Source organism: Perca flavescens, chromosome 8 (assembly GCF_004354835.1).
Source record: "Perca flavescens isolate YP-PL-M2 chromosome 8, PFLA_1.0, whole genome shotgun sequence".
NCBI lineage: Eukaryota > Metazoa > Chordata > Actinopteri > Perciformes > Percidae > Perca > Perca flavescens.
The window spans coordinates 8,159,510-8,178,809 of record NC_041338.1 but is presented as its reverse complement, the minus strand read 5'-3'; the positions used below and the strand labels follow the sequence as shown (position 1 = coordinate 8,178,809).

The 19,300-nt window shown below is 41.8% G+C and overlaps 1 protein-coding gene across 2 annotated transcripts in view; it reads left to right on the top strand.

Moving 5' to 3' along the window:
- The window catches only part of jph3b (junctophilin 3b), a 70,908-nt gene that overhangs the window by 44,612 nt on the left and 6,996 nt on the right, over window positions 1–19,300 (top strand). Inside the window, exons 4-6 of one of the 2 annotated variants that reach the window (XM_028584612.1) lie at window positions 3,557–3,681; window positions 5,237–6,219; window positions 9,166–9,191. In XM_028584612.1, the coding sequence (XP_028440413.1) occupies window positions 3,557–3,681; window positions 5,237–6,219; window positions 9,166–9,177 (1,120 nt within the window). In that variant the 3' untranslated portion in view covers window positions 9,178–9,191. Of the gene's footprint in view, window positions 1–3,556; window positions 3,682–5,236; window positions 6,220–9,165; window positions 9,192–19,300 lie in introns of those variants that run through there. The other variant, XM_028584610.1, reaches the window with a different exon arrangement.

Sequence of the window (19,300 nt, the reverse complement as noted above, 5' to 3'; positions counted from 1 at the left end):
GCCAAGAGTGTGTTTGCATGGCAAGCAGATTATTCATGACATTAAAACTTTGTGAATACGAGACTTCTGTCAAAAAGGTTTACGTGTGATTATGTCATTTGAAACAGTAAGACTAGTAAGTCATTAAGTCTTCTCTCTTCTCACACCTCACCTCCCCCACAACCAACAGGCATGCACTCACACACACGGCGGTGTTGAGTATTCTGTGGGCCTGGCGTAGCAGCGCTGGCAGAGAGTGGCAAAGAGAAACATTGAGGCAGAGAGGAAATCAATGGCCATCGACATGCAACACTGCATCAAGACTGTTACTGCCCAGACAGAGAAAATGGAGGGAGGGATGGAGAGGCTATTTTACAGGAGAGCCCTTCGAAAGGCAGAGAAAGATAGGCGAATGGAAAAAGAGAGTATTTGAGAAGAGGTTTGTAATTGAGAGAAAGGATCTGTTTGATATAACTAGAAAGAGTGGGTGGGACGAGAGGCAGATGAAAAGGGGATTGTGATAAAGAAGGAAGGAGCGATTAGGTAGAGGAAGAAAGGAACATGTGAAGAAATTAAAGAAAGAGCGAAGCAGATATGAAAAGAAGGCTGTAAAGAAGCAGGTGGAGAGATGAAGGAGATGTGAGAAGCCCAACAGGCAGAGGCAGTGAGATGAATTCTTTTCTGATAGTAAACACAATTTCAATATCATGCAGATGACTACAGAGCCTGTAAACTGATACAGAATACAAACCACCACATCATACTGTAGCTCTGTGATAATTGTCCCCCCATAGCGACTGTGTGAGGTATCATGTAATATGTTGCTGTTCATACTGTAGTCCTGTGTGTTTCTCACCCTCTGGCTCAGCTGTCTTTTATAACGACATTCGTCGGCCACAACAACACAAAATAACTCTCATATGGATGAAGGGGTGTATGCTGCATGTTTGTTTCATAAGAATACCTTAGAATAAATGATTTATATGTGCTCAACAGTGATGTGATTCTGTGTAGCTGTATTATTTAAGTTTCCATTATCACAGGGAAAAAAGGCCTTAAGTGTTACTAGGCACACGGTAAAATACAAAATGAAGTCGAAATTCTAAGTAATGACAACAAAGCTGACGGCGCGTCCACATGATACATGCCTTCCATATTTGCCGCGCGCCCCCAACCCTCCTCCACGCAGTTGCTAGTAGCCAAGGTGGACACGGAGGATTAAAAAAACATGATGGACTCTTCAGAAGTGGTCATTATCTTCCCTTCGAGTTTCTGCGTGCGAAAATCGCCGGACGCCACAATCTTCTGAACACAGCCATACTGAGAAATACAGAGATAGTTCTGTGAAGCTGATAGTCTTTATTAGCTTTGTACTCCTTTGGCAATGGCTTGAATTTAACGGGGGACGTTCATTAATATAAAAAAACGCTAACCTCGGTCTCTGGGGTGAAAGTCCTGTGTTGTTTGACCCATCTATCACCCCAACCACCCTCCCTATACGTGGAATTTCAGCCTTTCATACTACTCGATACTGTCGCTCATTATACTATGTCGTCTAAAAAGTAGCTGCTGCTCTGCCCGGTGCGTTCTACACACACGCTGATGGGTGCTTTGCGTCGTATCTGACGCTGAGAGCCACTGCCCAAGCGTCCTTATTTGACGAGTTCATTTCACAATCTCGTAGTTCGTGGCAAGTCTACCTCTGATTGACATAGAAGTTATGGCCAATAACCAAAATCCTTATGGGGAAAATTAATGGGTTTTTACTTTTGGAGAGACAGTTGAGCAATCAGATCTTAGCAGCTGCTAATTTAATATTGGAAGGCCATCTAGATGGCTGGATACCTTTTGATCAGTGTGAAATATGTTATAGGCTCCTAGCAACCACTACCGCAATGTTGAATTTTTGAGTTTTTCAAACACAGTTTCCATGTGAAAATGATGTGTGTCCGCACAAATTGTTTTCAGATTGTTTTCTTACAGTTTTCCAATCACACTGAAACACCCAAATGTCATTAAAAAAACGACTAAAGTCTTCTTTGTCTTCTTCAAGTTGGCAAACAACAAGTCTGCATCATAGCTAACATCTGGAGACTTAGCTCTATAAACCTCTGTTCTGTCCCCTCTGGCTTTCTGTGATCAAATTAGAGGACGGATACCCGAACCAAGCGACGGGCCAGGCCGGGTTCGGACAGATATTTAGAAATGATGTTCGGGTTCGGGTCGGGCTCGGTCACATAAGCGCAATAAGGCATTGAACATTTTAAATTCAAAAAAGCTTATTATGTAGGTGCAGGCTTGTGTTAACGTGCGCGTGTTTCCCCGTGTGCGCTGATGCGCTCATCTGTTGACATTTCTGAATGCCTTCCTGCAGTTGCTTAATAAAAGTGGGTTTTCCACACAAACAAACGTTTGCATCATTAGTATAAGAAAAAAATGAGATTTTTACTGTGTAGGGCTCAGGTTGGGCTCGGACATAAATATCTTTAATGCCTGTTGGACGCGGGCCGGGCTTGGACAGAAAAATGCGGCCCGATCCGCACTCTAGATCAAATACACTACGATGTAAATCAGCCTAACTCACGATTTACAGTAGCTGTTACATATTTTTCTGTTCTGTCAGAACACTAAAGGAGCATAAAATAGTGGATTCAAAAAGTTCTGTTTTCAGGTGAGAAAAATGTTGGCCTGGTATGGACAGAAGGTCAGAGCGAAGAGAAAACGTTGTCTTTAGCCTGCATAGTGTGTCTGTACACTAACTGGTGTCCACCATGTCAGGTTAATTAGTTGTGTGTTGGACAATTATGGTTACCAACTTGTTTTTATGTGGGTCCCAACAACATCAACAAGATCACTTTTGGAATAATTGTGAGGACAAACAAATGCTTTAATTTGCATACAGTTACCTGAACTTTATTTTTCTTCCAACCATTAAAGTAGTGGGCCCACATTGCAAGGTAGTCCATCAGCCCTTGGGCAACAAACACAAGAATCCAATTATATATATTAGCACTATATATTAGGGATGCACTAGACGCTTTAAAACGTCACAGTTAATTATTGGTAAAGGCTCCGCTACACCGAGTGTTAACTGACTGCATGTTATGTGTAGCAGTGTGTGCAGTTCTTATTAAACCTCATTGACAACATAAACGCTTGCGTATGCAAATGAAACCGTGATCATTTTTTAGACCATAATCGTACCAACAAAATCTATAATCATTGCATCCCTAAATCCAATACAAAGTTAATGGAGGTGAACTAGTTGAGTTCTGAGAGCCTTGTGTGTATTGAATAAACGAGGGCTCAAACACAAATACCCCTGTATCAGTGAAAAACTGAAATACTGTGGTGCACTGTTGGCACTTTTATTGTGTTCTTTTTTTCCTACAGTATTTTTGGACAATGGTTTTCTATTCTGTTCTGTCCTTTTGATGGAGAATTCCTAATCTCCTTCCAACCTGCTGTACTTTTTTCTTCTTAAATGTTTTTGGACACTGCTGCTAGTGATTCTGAATGTTTAAAGTTTGATTTATTTATTGTCCTCTATACATTCTGTGTGTCTTCTGTGTGTCAGGACGGCTCATGCACAGGGTAAAGCCGAGGCAGCGGTAGGAGCAGCTCAGAAAGCCCAGGAGGAGAGTCGCATGGCGAGGGTCACCGCCAAGCAGTTCTCCCCTTCGTTCCAGCACCCAGGAAATGGTGGTCACACACACTAAAATCACAACATACATGTACATTGTACATAATCCACAAACCCAGCCAAGCAGACACATACGAAACAACACATGTGCCTACACATGCATGAACAAACAAAACACAAATGTGTGTGTGGGATGGTGATAAAGGTCAGTGTCAACCACCCTCCAGCTTTGAGTTTCTGCCTCTGTCACTCACACCTGTACAGCACTGCAGGTAGCCAACCCACAAGACCATGTATGCACGCACGCACGCACACACACACACACACACACACCCACAGACTTTATGACACGTACTGTACACTCCCACACACAGATACCTGAGATGACAGTGATTGTTCTTTTGCCATCTATTCTGCTCTCAGCGGCTGTTTGTTTCTATTGTGAGGACATCCATGTCAACAAGTATCAGTGCTGACATTTTGCAACATGTTTGTGTTGAGTCGTGCATGGACATCATCGTGTACCCTGCTATTGCCTTTGTATTTGTTTGCAGATAAAAACAAAGGGACTGTACAAAAATTTGGGGGTCAGAGAAGGGAGGGTAGATTGATTTCTTTGGAAAAGCAGGGGAGGATCCTTCAACTTTTTGGGAGATTTATTGTAAAAAATGTTTTAAAAGACCAAATAGTTAGATTACACATTTCTTTCTGGAGTAAACATCTCCAAAAGGCCTGGCCATGCCACTCAGGCATCGTGTAAAAGATTTGATGGACATATTGATCATTTTGTTAGGTTTGCCATGAATTGTTTTTTGGGTGGGGTCCAAAGAAAAAAAATGATAATGTTGGAGGGGGTTATGCTTTAAAAAAATAAAAATAATAAAGAGTCAAGCCCCCTCCCCACCCTCATTTTCTTATACCGTCGGAGAAAATGCATGACATTGTTGCCTGTACTGATACTTATTGTGCTGTCATTTAAAGAAGTTTTAAAGGTCCCATGACATGGTGCTCTATGGATGCTTTTATATAGACCTTAGTGGTCCCCTAATACTGTATCTGAAGTCTCTCTCCTGAAATTCAGTCTTGGTGCAGAATTACAGCCATTAGAGCCAGTCCCACAATGAGCTTTCCTTAGGATGTGCCATTTCTGTGTCTTTAGCTATTGAGGAGGAGAGAGGGGGCGGGGTATGGCTTTGACCAACTGCCACTTTGCTCGTTTGAAAGCCATGATGTCTCTCTCTCTCATGGGTAGGCCAAATTCTCTGGGCGGGAAAGGGGAGGTAACCTTGCTCCTTATGACCTCATAAGGAGCAAGATTCCAGATCGGCCCATCTGAGCTTTCATTTTCTCAAAGGCAGAGCAGGATACCCAGGGCTCAGTTTACACCTATCGCCATTTCTAGCCACTGGGGGACCATAGGCAGGCTGGGGGAACGCATATTAATGTTAAAAAACCTCATAAAGAGACATTTTCATGCCATGGGACCTTTAAGAAGTAAGCAGCGATGGCAGTGTCATGTCAACGAGCATGAAGACAGCGTAGCTTCCCCACCTCACTGTTTCACCACCTCCCAAAAAGTCCCATCTTCATTCTGATGTCTTCTGTCTTTTGCAGGCATGGAGGTGCAGCGTCCCAAACGTCAGGTGTCCAGCGAGGTGGAGGGCGAGGGGTTGTCGAGTAGCGCTGGCACCGCTGACAGCCCCGACCTTTATGTAAAGAGCGCGGGCTCTGACGACCCGTCTAACGATGCCGCCACCCCTGATCTCAGCCCCCCTTCTTCCTCACCGCCCCACACCCCTCCTCCCCCTGCCAGGCCATCCCAACGCAGCAAGAGTGCCCGCTTCCACCGACAGAGCGCCGTGGACCACGGGGACAAAGGGAAGGACGCAGGAGAAAGGGGTGAGAAAGGTGGGGGAGGAGGGCAGACGGAGATCCAGGTGTTGATGGAGGGAGGAAGTGGGGGAGGTGAAAGCGGAGGAGGAGGAGGAAGGAAGGGGGAGTACACGCGGGCCAACAGCTGGAGCGAAGACAAGCGGAGAGGGATGTTTTCGAAAGGAGGAGGTGTGCTCAGCGGACGAGGAGCGAGCCGCACCAACGGACACAAACACAGCTCCTCCAATCACAAGTCCCGGGAGCACGGATCGTCCAATCACAGACAGGCCAGAGGGGACAGGTGGACAGAGTCGTCCTCGTCTGCGTCTTGGACGACGGGGCGCAGGGGCGTGCACGGTAGGGGAGGCCGGCTGCTGGAGCAGGATGAGGAGAAAATAAGCAATTATGAGATGGAGATGAAGCCTTTACAGCCCAGAGACTCCACTACCCACAAGCCCCATGGGCCTGGGGAGGAGAGGCCTGGGCATAGTCATGCTCATGGAGAGGAGCGCCCGCACACCGTGCAACGACAGAGGCATAAGAACCGTGAAGGGGGGGAAGAAAAGGAGAGGAGGGAAGGGGGGAAAGACTCAGCGCACAAGCTGGGGGAAAAGATGGATTCACGGCCTCTACGTCGGGACCTCACTCTCTCCCCCCCGCTGAAGTCCTCCCCCATCACACCGGAGCAGCAGGACCACAGCCTCATGCAGAGCAAAGGCAACCCGGTAAGACTCTGAGATACTGAGAATACTAACATATTTCTGGTTCACGCAAACACAATACTTAGAGTGGATAGGAGGAACTTTCAGTTTATACAGAATATCCATGCTTAAACCCTTATAAGTGAATATTGTGTATGAATACTATACTAGATACACAAATCTTACCGTTATCTAGGGATAGTAACAACAATAACAAAGGCAACAATAATGTGCCCGATGCAGCAAAAAATTCATAATGTCCACGGGAGGAAAGTATGTAGGCTATTACCCATTGCAGATTACTGAGTTAGCGTTACCGGGATGTCATATAGTTGTGATGAATGTTTTGCTCAGACAGAAAATCATTCATTTACAATCAGTGTTGGGCAAGTTACTTTCAATATGTAATACATTATAGATTACTAGTTACTGTCATTTGAGAGTAATTAGTTATATTACAATATTACTGTCTCTGAATTGTAATGCGTTACACTACTTTTGCATTACTTTTGAGTTACTTTCACCAAAATAATAGTGGAAGTTTGACTTGACAGCTAGCTTGTGAATTTCACCACCGGATCAATAAAGTCTCCTCTTTATCCACTTTGATACATCATAGATTATTCATAATATTTTGTATAATTAATATGGATATGCAAAGTAACTAAAGCTATAAAAAATAAATAAGTAAAATGTACAATATACAAGTAGGATAAAATGAAAATACTCAATTAAAAGTATCTTATGGTTGTATTGAAGTACGGCATTGTTGTAAAATGTTTGTTTAAAGCACTTGAATAAGAAATTCATGTTGTTTAGTTTAAAACATTCTAAATGAAATGGTCAATTATAGTGTGATTAAAACTAACTATTTACATTATTTACAGTACTTGATTTACAGCTGATATGTGAAAAGGTCCACACTTACTTTTTTTAACAGTAATATAGTTTTACTGCGAACCGTCACAGGAAGTGCTTTTATTTTGAAGTAGCCTACACGGAAGTTGTCTGTTATGTACTCTTGCCAGCTTACTGAGATGCAACATGTCCGTCAAGCTAAGTTGCTCACTTTCTTGTTTGTAAAACTGCAACTGTAATAATTATTACCGTTCATGACAGCAACATATTGAACAGTAAATGGTCACAGTAAAAGACAAGCGTTTTTGGTCGTAATTCGAAGCAGTTCCACTACAGGCAGAGTTACTCTCCACGGCTGATAAACTGCAATGATTTACGTGTAACAACCTAAACATTAATTCCCGACATGTTTAAATCTGTCAGCGGCTCGGACACACAGCTGTCCACGCTGACGTATCGTCACCTGTTGGGACACAGATGTTATGAAATAATACGCACGGCTTTTTTTTTCCTGTGAACAAATGCTTCGCGGTTTTGGGAAATTCTTAAACATGTTGCATTAAAATGCGTTGTAACTCGCGTTACTGAGATTGTAACGAGTAATAATATTCCCGAAATTTAATTAGTAATGAGTTATAATACTGCGTTACAGCAAAAAGGAATACATTACTGTAATTGCGTTACTTTTGTAACGCGTTACTCCCAACACTGTTTACAATAAGAGAATATGTTACAGATGCATCGTTGCATTATAAGTGTTGCATATTGTAACTTAGCCTACTTTGGATGTATCCTGAGCTAAACCGGGTACCACCATTATCGCAGTCACTGGGCCCTATTTTAACGATCTGAAACGCAAGTATCAAACGCCAAACAAGTAGCTTTGTGGGCGGATAAATGACTCCTGCGCAAATCTAAAATGGGTTGGTCTGAAGTAGCTACATCTCACATTCCCTTTATAAGCAGGCACGTTTGTTCCATGGCGGATTGCTATTATAATGGCGGATTTGCTAGGCGCACGCTCTTAATACATCCATGGGCGCACGCCAGGAGCGGTTCACAGCCGAGGAGACCGACGTTTATAAAATGTAAATAAAGAAATGTCACAAAAACGTACTTTCCCATGTTTTGGGCTCAATCTCATTGAATTACGAGGTTATGAATGCATGGTGATATTTTTGCAATGTAGTCTACGAGATTACCTCACTATAGACCACGCAGCTCTTCTGTCTCTCCTCTCCCGTGCTGCTGCTGGGGCATTTGGGTTAAGTGGCATCGGGACATGCAGTTCAACATCACATCTCCTCTAATATTTCCTCATTTATGTCATCAACACATCCATGATTCATGGAAATGTTGTTTAAAACAAGGTCATATTTGTCTTTGTATTTATGTATGGTTTGCAAAAATGGGAACTGCTGGGTCCCTGAGATGAGAGAAGCAAAGTGTATGCGCGGTGTGCGCACTTTAAATTACGGCCAAGCATGCGCCCTTAAAATAGCATCTGAATAACGAGCCACTGACTTTAGACTAGGTTTTTCCTGGTCAGTGGCGGAATTGTTTTCTGAATCTGCAAAATAGCACTAGGGAACATTTGCGCCGGGAACACCCTCCTCTTTTTGCATAACCGCCCCCGGAGCGCAAGTTCATTCCCCAATTTACCAACGTGAGTCTGTGGAGGGAAAAGTCTGCTGTGCGTCAGGTGCAAAATAGGAAGGATACATGCATTGGTTTAAAAAGCGCTGGGTGCAAGATAGGGCCCACTGTGTCACAAGCCAAAGCATTAAGAGTTTGTTGTAGCAGTGTAATAATAATAATAATAATAATAACTAAAGCCATATTCACACGGGATTAGTATTACTTGGTGACCTCTAGTCATTTTAATAATTTAATTACGGAGGTTGTTTGTGATCTTAATCCCGTGCGAATCTGCCATGTCTGCAATTTGTCAAGTAAACATTCCACAGCAAATGACCTACCATATTTCGCCGAATATCGAGATCCTGTGATAATATTAGTCCCGCGCGAATCAACATGTCTGTGATTTGGCGGGGTCATATATCATTTTTTTCAAGGTTTTTGTTTTGTCTTTGATGACCAATTTATGTATAGACCACCGCCTGACCGGAGAACTCCGCCCCCGATCCACTCCGCTGATGGTGATGCTGTGTTGGTGCCGCAGCAGCGGGGACAGGGTATGCGCCTCTGGTAACCCTTATCGGGCCTGGCCCCCAATGGCGGTGCAGCAGCCTTGCCCTGGCCGTCCTCCACGCGCCTCCGAGTACCCAACTCTCAGGGTACAGATATGTCGGTAAATTTGAGTAAAATCACAGGCTTCTTCCTTATCCCTTACGAATGCGCCACATGCAACTCAGATATGTGGGGGGGGGGGGGGTAATTTCACAGATCACAGAGGTCCCCAGATGATACTAATCCCGTGCGAATAGGGCTATAGATTTATATAGCGCATTTCATGAAACCCAAGGACCCTTTACACAAGAATGGGGACAAAAACAAAATAGTAGGCCAACACAAACATGGACTGAAAAGAAATAACAAACGAGCTAAATGGATGGGGGACGTAATTGCATGTAGGCTACCGACGTACAACTATGTCTGGCATTGTAAAGTTATGAAAGAAATAGACATATTACATACCTGTCTAAGAGGAAGAGGGACAATTAGGGGTCGCTTTTGAATCCTTTACAATCCCTTAATTGTCTCCATCTGATGAATGTCTGATCGAGGTTGACTGGGGTTTTCGCCTGTCGCCGCTCTTCCTTTTAGTTTTTAGTTGTTCTTCGTTTAATTTAAAAACTTTTTTTGTTATGAACCTGCCCCAGTATTAGCCATAACTACTAACAGATAACTTCTAAAATAAAAGTAAATTAAAGCTGCAAGCAGCGATGACGGGCCCTCGCTTCTTGCCCCGGGGGGTACTGGCAAATGCAACATCACATGTGGACCACACATTCTAAGTTTCATGTAAATCGGAATAACGTTTGCCTAGATACAGCCGTTCATGTTTCGAAACCCACCTACAGGAAGTTGTTCCTCCATAACTTGCGCATCGTGTTAGCTATCAAAATTCTTTTAGTCACGAGGGTCCACCGAGTCTATATCCAAGTTTTCGTGCAGATTGGACTCACAGCCCAGGAGGAGTTAGACCAAGTATGTTTCCCATATATCGCAATGTGAATAATTAATAAAAGAAATTCTCACAGCGCCATCTAATGGCCGATTCACTCTAAATTTGGCCCTTATTCGGAAAAACTGTCATGTTTGGTGTCAATCGGAATAAATCTTGGTAAGATATGCAACTTCCTGTTTCGACAGCCCCCTACAGGAAGTTGGTCCTCTGTAACTTGCGCATTGTGTTAGCTATCAAAATTATTTTGATAACTTTTAGTCACGAGAGTCCACTAAGTCTATATCCAAGTTTTCGTGCAGATTGGACTCACGTCCCAGGAGTAGTTAGACAAAGTAGGCTTCCTATTTATCAATATTTTGCTGATTAATAAAAAAAAATTAAAACAGTGCCATCTAATGGCCAATTGCCGCCAACTTTGGCACAGATGCTAAACCGGCCATGAGGAACAACCTTGTCAAGTTTCGGGGCAATGCAAATAATTGTTGCCACGATAAGGCAACTTCCTTTTTAGACAGGAAGTTCCTTAAACTTGCGCATTTTTTCAACTATCAAAATTCTCTGGATAACTTTTCGTCATGAGGGTCAACAGATACTACCTGCAAAGATTCAAGAAGATTGAAATCACGGCCTAGGACGAGTTTGAAAGAATGTAAAACACCTGAAAAATGCATAATTAAAAATGTCCGCCTTCCGTTTGGGCGGAGCTAATGAAGGTAAATGGGAAATATGTCTGCAATGATTAGAACAATATGGTTATTAAGTCTAGTGAAGATCGGAGTAACTATGTCCACGTTAAGGCCTTCCACGCATTAGGGGGCGCTATGGAGCCCGCTTACAGGTATGGCCCAAATCGCTGTAGAGTCTCGCAAAGCTCCCAGGTGTTTATGTGGTTGCCAATTTTTGTGAGTTTTCATATATATTGAGGCCGTCATAAATGTGCCCAGGTGCTAAAACCAATTAGGGGGCGCTATAGAGCAACCGTACCACTCCCAAGCCTAAATGTGTATTCAGATGAAAGAGTTTAATATTCTGCACATGGCTGCAAAAGTTTGAGAGTTTTCGTGCATCCTAAGTCCTCAAACAAATGTTCGTAAAATGAAGATTTTTGCACGAAAACCAAGATTTCGGAAATTTTAGAATTTTGTAATTTTTTCTAAAAATAGCTCCATGAGGTTCAAGATGAGACCTATGTTCCCTCAAAAGTTGGTATATTAACTTCTTACTTTTTTCAGAATTAAGGCGCACGTTAGGGGGCGCTATGGAGCCCCCTGGCAACGGCAGTTGTGACAGCAGTTGTGACATGTGTGCAAATTTTTGTGAGTTTTCGTGCATGCTAACGCCCTCAAAAATGCGACTCGGAAAAATAATAATCTAATAAACTTTCAGTGCAAGACACCGTTGAGGCCTTGCACTTTCGTGCTCGGGCCCTAAATACAATTAGGCATATATAAAGAAATCATCTGCTACCCTTTACCTGGCTGGAGACATTAACACAGGCTTTTCCAGTGTTGCACTGAAATCTGTGACCCATAAGAATGTCTGACTGTAGAGACGGTCTACCTGCCATGAATCATTTTGTGACTTTGCAGGGAAATCACACACGAGGAAAGGCAGTAATAAAAACTATATACAAATTGCGTTCTTTTCACTCTTTAAGCTATGTTCACACTGCAAGTCTTATTGCCTAATTCAGATTTTTTTTAAATGTGGCCTATATCAGATTCCAGTGTGAACTGTTTGCGGTTAACAATAACAATGAATTCAGAAGCAGCACGCTGTTGCACTAAAGTTAGGGAGGTTATGGAGGAAGTAAGCATTTTCGCTTTTATTTCAAAATGTTTGTGTAATGGCAGCCGTAACAGGTGCTGAGGAAGAAAAGAATGAAGAGAAGGAGAGCCAAATTGGCTATTTTGCGGGGTTATGGCTACAAATCCACCAGAGTTTCCTCTGGCTTCGCCCTGCCCAGGCATAGTTCACCATCTTTCGGGTCCTATCGCTCACGCTCCACCTCCCCGACGGTGCGGGCGAGACGGGCCGGTGTTGCGCCCGACCCAGAGGGATGCCGATCTGGGTCAGATCTGGGTCTGATTCAGGACCACATATGGAAGTGGCCTGAATCTGATTTGAAAAAATCTGATCTGGGCTAGATTTGAGTGTTCACACTACTTCTGAAGAAGTCTGACCTGGTCACCTGACCCCAAAAAGAATTTGGGCCACTTTTACCTGCCGTCTGAACGTAGCCTTAGTCTCGTTTGCTGTTACAGGTCATTTATGATCATCAGATGGAAAAAACTATTTCAGAAACATTTTAAAGTTCCTCGTAGCTACTTTAACAAATTCTGAAAGATCATATTAAACCTGCACGAGATTTTTGTTTCATAAAACTGCTGATATCCTCAACACTACACTGCACTTTACTTCCAAGTGCTTTGTATGGTCACAGGCTGAAAACCCAACTGGTGCATAGGCAGTTTGAGTTGAAATTTAGCAGAAAAAGGGCTCCCACCTGCAGCAGTAAGCAAGCAAGGTTGAATATCTTCATCATTGCTTTTATCTCACCAGCTACTGGGATTAAACAGTTGACACTGATAACATTAGATTATATAAACCCTTTGGGGTTTCCTGTCTTCCTTGCACATGTTTATCATGATGAATTGGTTACTATGTACACATTATTATTCTTTTCTGATGTGCTAAATAAAGGGAAAAAAAATATGTTCCATCAGTGCAAATTTGCCTTTTGCAGCTTTCCTCTTTGTTAGGACTGCACTAGTGTCTGTTTTATATCGTATAAAATATGAAGTCAACAAATATTGTAGTTTTTTTTTTATTTTATTTTTACGTACATTTTCTAATGTAGCACATGTAAAATTTAGAATAAAAAAATAATTAATAATTAATAATAATTAAAAAAATCACTCAACATTTTGTGAACTTTTTTGAAGGCCTAAATATATGGAGGCAAAGAAATGCCATAATAATGAAAGAAATATGTAAGCAACTGGTCACCTTATGATATGAAATGTAATAACTAATGAATGCTTCATGTTGAAGCCTACACACAACTGAATGTATAGCATTGAAATATTTTCCTTTGAAACCCATGTATCTGAATTTCAAATTTACAGAAGGCAATGTTAAAGGCCCTGAACCCCCACACAGGTGTTTATAGTTAATGTGGCTGATTGGACCTTTTCCAGGACTGTGTGGGTGTGGTTAGACTGAGTGATTGACATCTTCCTGAGTCACCTGTTAGGGCGGGACAAATGACATCTTTATCATCCTTATTGGTAGAAAGAATTTGTGACCTAAAAATTCCCATCTAAGCTCCGGCCCACCTTCAACCTAATCAGAGTCTAATCAGCCAGAATAACTGAAAACACCTGTGTGGGTGTTCAAAGGCTTTAAGGCGTACAGTTTCAAAAACCTTTCCTTTTTGGGGTGGTCACAGATTCAGACAAGACAAAATTGAACTTCCAGTCAGTCATTCAACTCAACTTCTCTTTCCTAATCATGTGACTGACAGAACGTAACCTGGTTACATTGATATCTTGTGCTCCGCCTCTGCTTCCTGAATCAATTCCTCAATACATCAGCCAGACCTATCTCCACAGCGCTGCAGAGGAAGGTCTGGCTAGTCCACACAACCTTCTGTGATAAGTGAAAAATGTGCTCTGGTTCATTGGCATGTCTTTAAACCAATGACAAACATCTTGGGAGGCTCTAAGTGCCGGACACAGTAAAGGTGCCTTCCACACAATAGCCTGGGTAGGAACTTGTTTTGGTGGAACATGTGCATGTAGGGAGGCAAGCTCTGGAAATACAATGGCTGTCGAATGTGTCAAATTTTACTCCAAAAAAGATAAATATAATTTGATAGTCGGTTCTAGCTCGGAGGATGTTTCCCTAATCGCATGGAGTTTAGAATGCCAACACAAAGAAAGTGGAAAGTGAGGGACATCTGGACAAAAATGAGGGACATCTAGTGGAACCTCCTGCGGCACCAGAACTATCCTGTAAATGAAACATCGTCAATATAGGCTAGGCCTGGGTTCAATCACACTAACACGCTCCCTCATGTGACGTGTCAATCAGCTAACCAGAAGCTCACTTCTCTAAAGACACTAGACTGATATCATAACCTTTGTCTGATCAATTCAATTTAGGCTCAATTTCTTATACGTTTGTATGCTCAAACCACATATATAAATACATATAAAGTTTGAATTTCAACATTAAAGAAGCTATAATCAATATTTTATATTCACGATGGAAATTATTATAATAACTGATATTAAGACTGGCTTAAACAAAGAGAATAGAATAGATCTAAAAGAAAGATTAATAAACAATAAATGCAGTGAGAGATCTGCAAAAAACAATACATTATTTTGAGTCACTTTGCTATTCTTCTGGCCAAAAGTATATGGACACGTAAAACTAAAATCCATATGGGATTGTTGCACAGTGTCCAATGACCAAAACCATGACAAATGATCTGCTGCTCTCTTTTGCACCCATTCAGCCAGAAGAGCAATTGCACCAGCTGTGTGTAAATTCGGTTCAGTCTTAAATTAGGGTGTAAAGTCCATACTAAACGACAGTGTTGGGCAGTTACTTCCTAAATGTAATACATTATAGATTACTAGTTAATGTCATTTGAGAGTAATTAGTTATATTACAATATTACTGTCTCTGAATCGTAATGCTTTACACTACTTTTGCGTTACTTTTGAGTTACTTTTACCAAAATAACCGCAGAAGTAGGTAGATTGTGAATTTCACCACGGGATCGACAAAGTCTCAGCTTTATCCACTGTAATAGCTTACATCATAATTTATTCATACTATTTTGTATTATTCATTTGAATCTTCAAAGCAGGCTAACTAAAGCTATACTATAAAATAAATAGTGAAGTAAAACGTAGGCCTACAATAGGTTTACTTGACTCTGAATTGTAGTGGAGTAGAAGTATAAAGATGAAAATACTCAATTAAAAGTACCTTACAACTGTATTGAAGTACGGTATAGTTACTTTCCACTGCTGATAAAATGTTATGCTATTTCGTGTAACAAGCCTACACATTAGCTCCCTACATGTTTATATCTGTCAGCTGCTCGGACACACTGCTGTCCACTCTGACGTTACCTGTTGGGACACAGATGTTGTCCGTACCGTCTCTGGTTCTGGCTCTGACCACGGGAACAGTGATGGGACAGCACCTTGATTCAACGCAACGTAATAACTCCTGAAAATAATGGGGGTGGGCCTATATTTCCATCTCGCAAATATATCCGTCCCTGCAGTCATCTCAACCATTCGAATTGCAGCAACAGGAAATAACACTCATGGACTTTTTTGCGATGTTGGTGAGTTCTTAAAAAAACAAAACACCAAAAAATGTTGGTTTAAAATGCGTTGTAACTTGCGTTACTGAGATCATATCGGCTATAATATTACCAACATTTTATATTACAGGTAGTTATGCGTTATATTACTGCGTTACTGCAAAAAGGAATACATTAGTGTAATCGCGTTACTTTTGTAACACATTAATTCCAACACTGCTAAACAATACGTTGAAACTAGTTAGTTTGATGCTAAAGTTGTGTCCATGTTTGGTTGCACCACGGCAACGTAAGGTTCACCTTATACTGGAGTTAAGTCCACACTAACCAGAATTAAAGCTTATATTGTGCCCGACCATACCCGAGCCCGTGCACGTTGTGATCGAGCCTGGCCCGGCCCGACACATTAACTGTAATTATGAGTCTGACCCAGATTTAAACCCGACAATTTTTTAATACGTTGGCCAATATAACTGACGTTCTCAACTACAATTCCGAGTTGTTTGAACTACAGAAATCTGTTAAGAATTATCTTAATGAATAATGCAAAAAGGACGAAGCATGTAAACTGCGTTGTTTGTTTATTCAGAATGGAATGGATCCGAATGAAGAAATGTAAAAAAGAAATCAAGGGCCCGGCCTGGCCCGGCCCAGCCCGAGGATAGTTGCGGTAAATATCGGCCCGACCCGGCCCGCAGGTCGGGCTCGGGCAGACAATCCAAACTCAGTATCAACCAATCAGTGTTGGGAGTATCAGTATCAGTGTTGGGAGTAACGGAATTACAGTATTGTATTCAGTGTTTGCTGTAACGCAGTAATATAATGCATTACTAATTACATTTCGGTAATATTATTACAATCACAGTAACAGGGGTTACAACGCATTTTAACCCAACAATTAGTCTTTTTTTCGGCAGAGAAAAAACAAGTCCGTGAGCCTTATTTCCTGTTGCTGGAATTCGGTGGTTGATATGACTGCAGAGACGGATACGTTTGCAAGATGGACATTATTTTCAGGAGTTATTACGTTGCGTTGAAGCGAGGTGCTGTCCCGTCACTGTTCCCGCGGTCAGAGCCAGAACCATAGACGATACGGACAACATCTGTGTCCTGTCAGCGCGGACAGCCGTGTGTCCACGTGTGCTGGAAGCATCAATGATTCTCAACTGGTAAAAGAGATATCCACGCACTTAGATCTCTGCAGATCTATGCACTTTATTAAGCATACATCATCATGCACATATCCGTTGGTAATGTAAAAAAAACATTGATTATAGCAGCTTTAAATTTCAGAAGTTTGTGCTCTGTTTGGCCTTAATATCACCCTGGACAGCAGCTGTATGGTGTATTTGTCATATCTGTCATGTCACTGCCACACATTGATTTTATTAAAAGGATTTGTTGTCCACTGTCATGAGGATACATTCCATCCCCAGTGACATAACACAATGTTATCCAACATATTAAGATAATCCTGGGGGAGAGGCACAAGGTTTAACCTTGTGAAATAAAGAAAGATTTTTTTTTGTACTACGAGCAAGCAGGGGGGATTACGGCATTTTAATATAATTTTTGGCTACGTCTTGACTCAGGCTGGAGGACGGCCCCAACCACGCTAATCCTGGATAATAATACGGTCGCAGCATTAGCTAATGAAACCAACAGGAAAGTCAGCTGCAAGGGAAAACCACTCATCGTACGCTGCAGACATGCACTGAGCTCATTATAAATCAAGCTCTCTCTCTCACTCTCTCTCTCTCACACACACACATATACACACACACACACACACACACAAAGGTACACGTAGTGTGTGTAAACTGTTACACAGTTATACAGTTCCACACTTACACAACTTGCTCACTTTAATCACTTTAATCCAAATTTGAATGAAGTCAGTTATTTAGTAGTTTAGTGGCTGCTGCTGCTGCTGCTGCTACCTCTTAAGTGAACACATGAAGCCTAAAATACACACACACACACACACACACACACACACACACACACACACACACACACACACACACACACACACACACACACACACACACACACACACACACCATACACAGATATACAGGCGGTAAGAGAACCACAGCGGTCCTCTCTGCACCTTAGTAACAGCAGACTGGCAAACTAGCCCCTTCCTCACAGAAGGCCCCCTATTGGTTAACCAGCGCTCTGTTGCTAGGGAACAGCTTATGCCTTGCTTCAATGGTGGCCAATCGGTGGGTGTGTGTCAGTGACAGAGGGGTGGGTGGAGGTGGTGTGTGTGTGTGTGTGTGTGTGTGTGTGTGTGTGTGTGTGTGTGTGTGTGTGTGTGTGTGTGTGTGTGTGTGTGTGTGTGTTTGCAGCTGCAGAGAAGCAAGTGAGATTTGTGTAAGACAGGTTCACAGCATACACAGATACTATCACACTCCGATAAATACACACAGGGAATGTGCAAACACCATGGATTGCTCTGACACACCGGCACACACACACACACACACACACACACACACACACACACACACAAAAACCAAGCACACAAAGGACCTCTTTTTACCAATCACTCAATCAATTAAACTTTATTATTATGGTGCTTTTTGTGCAATATGGAAATACAAAATATGCATTAGATAGAAACGGGAAAAAAAACATACTCTGTATCCAGTATTAAACCTCTGTACCAAAATAGCACTGCACCTCTGTGTCCATTCAAAGACATCAACCAGTCGTCATCATGGAACACAGAAATGAAGCCTCTGTGCATCCCAAAGGTTCATATTTACAGGAACCACGCCTCAGTAAGATGTGTCCCCAGACGGCTGAGCTTTTCATGGCCCACAATAACAAAAAGTAGCATGATGACAAAGACATCTTAAAATTAAAATTACATAAAAACTGTAGGAACAGGTTAGTAGATAAACCAGTAACTATGATCTAGAAAATAATATCTCAAGATTTTGCTTGAAAATATCAGCAGATTGTGATGCCATTTGCTTACAGTTTTTCTCAATTGCTGAAGCACTATTTTGAAAGCGGTTTTTCAAAACACTACACCCAATTAGCACAACCACACCCCCAATTAGCAGAACTTTTTGCAAAATGAAACACTCTTGCAAAAACTATACACTAATTTATAAAACAAAACATTTTGTTACCATATGAAACACACACGTTTCATATAACTTAGTTCTGTTTGAACCGGTTACACACTGCTGTTGCTAACCTAAAACACTTTTAGCAATCCTACTTCTCAGTGATTAGAGTACTGTAAATGAAGTACACAGAGAAAGTGCAAATATTCAATAGGTTCACCAAACACTACACAAGACCAATGCTGCAGACTGAGGAAAATATAATTTATTTCTCTCCATTTACCCAAATCAGTCAACATGTCAACATGGAGAAACACACAACAAAACATGTCCCAGTTTTCATGCTTACTACAGTAATGTGCATAACACTGTTAGCTCAGCAAACAACAGACAAACATAAAATACTGTATCCAGTACAGGTTACAAATACAGAAAAAAAAGAAAAAGATCTGAAAAAAAACTGAAAATACATTACAGAATATACTAGACTTACCTGCTACTAGTATCTACAAACATGGATGCCCCGGACATGGGACGTCCTACACCAAAAAAAATGGCAGCCCACAAAACTATTGCTGTACACTACACACTACACACTACACTCTGACAAAGTGCAGACTTTCATCTTTTTGGATACTTTGAAAGGATTCAGCGAGTGAACCT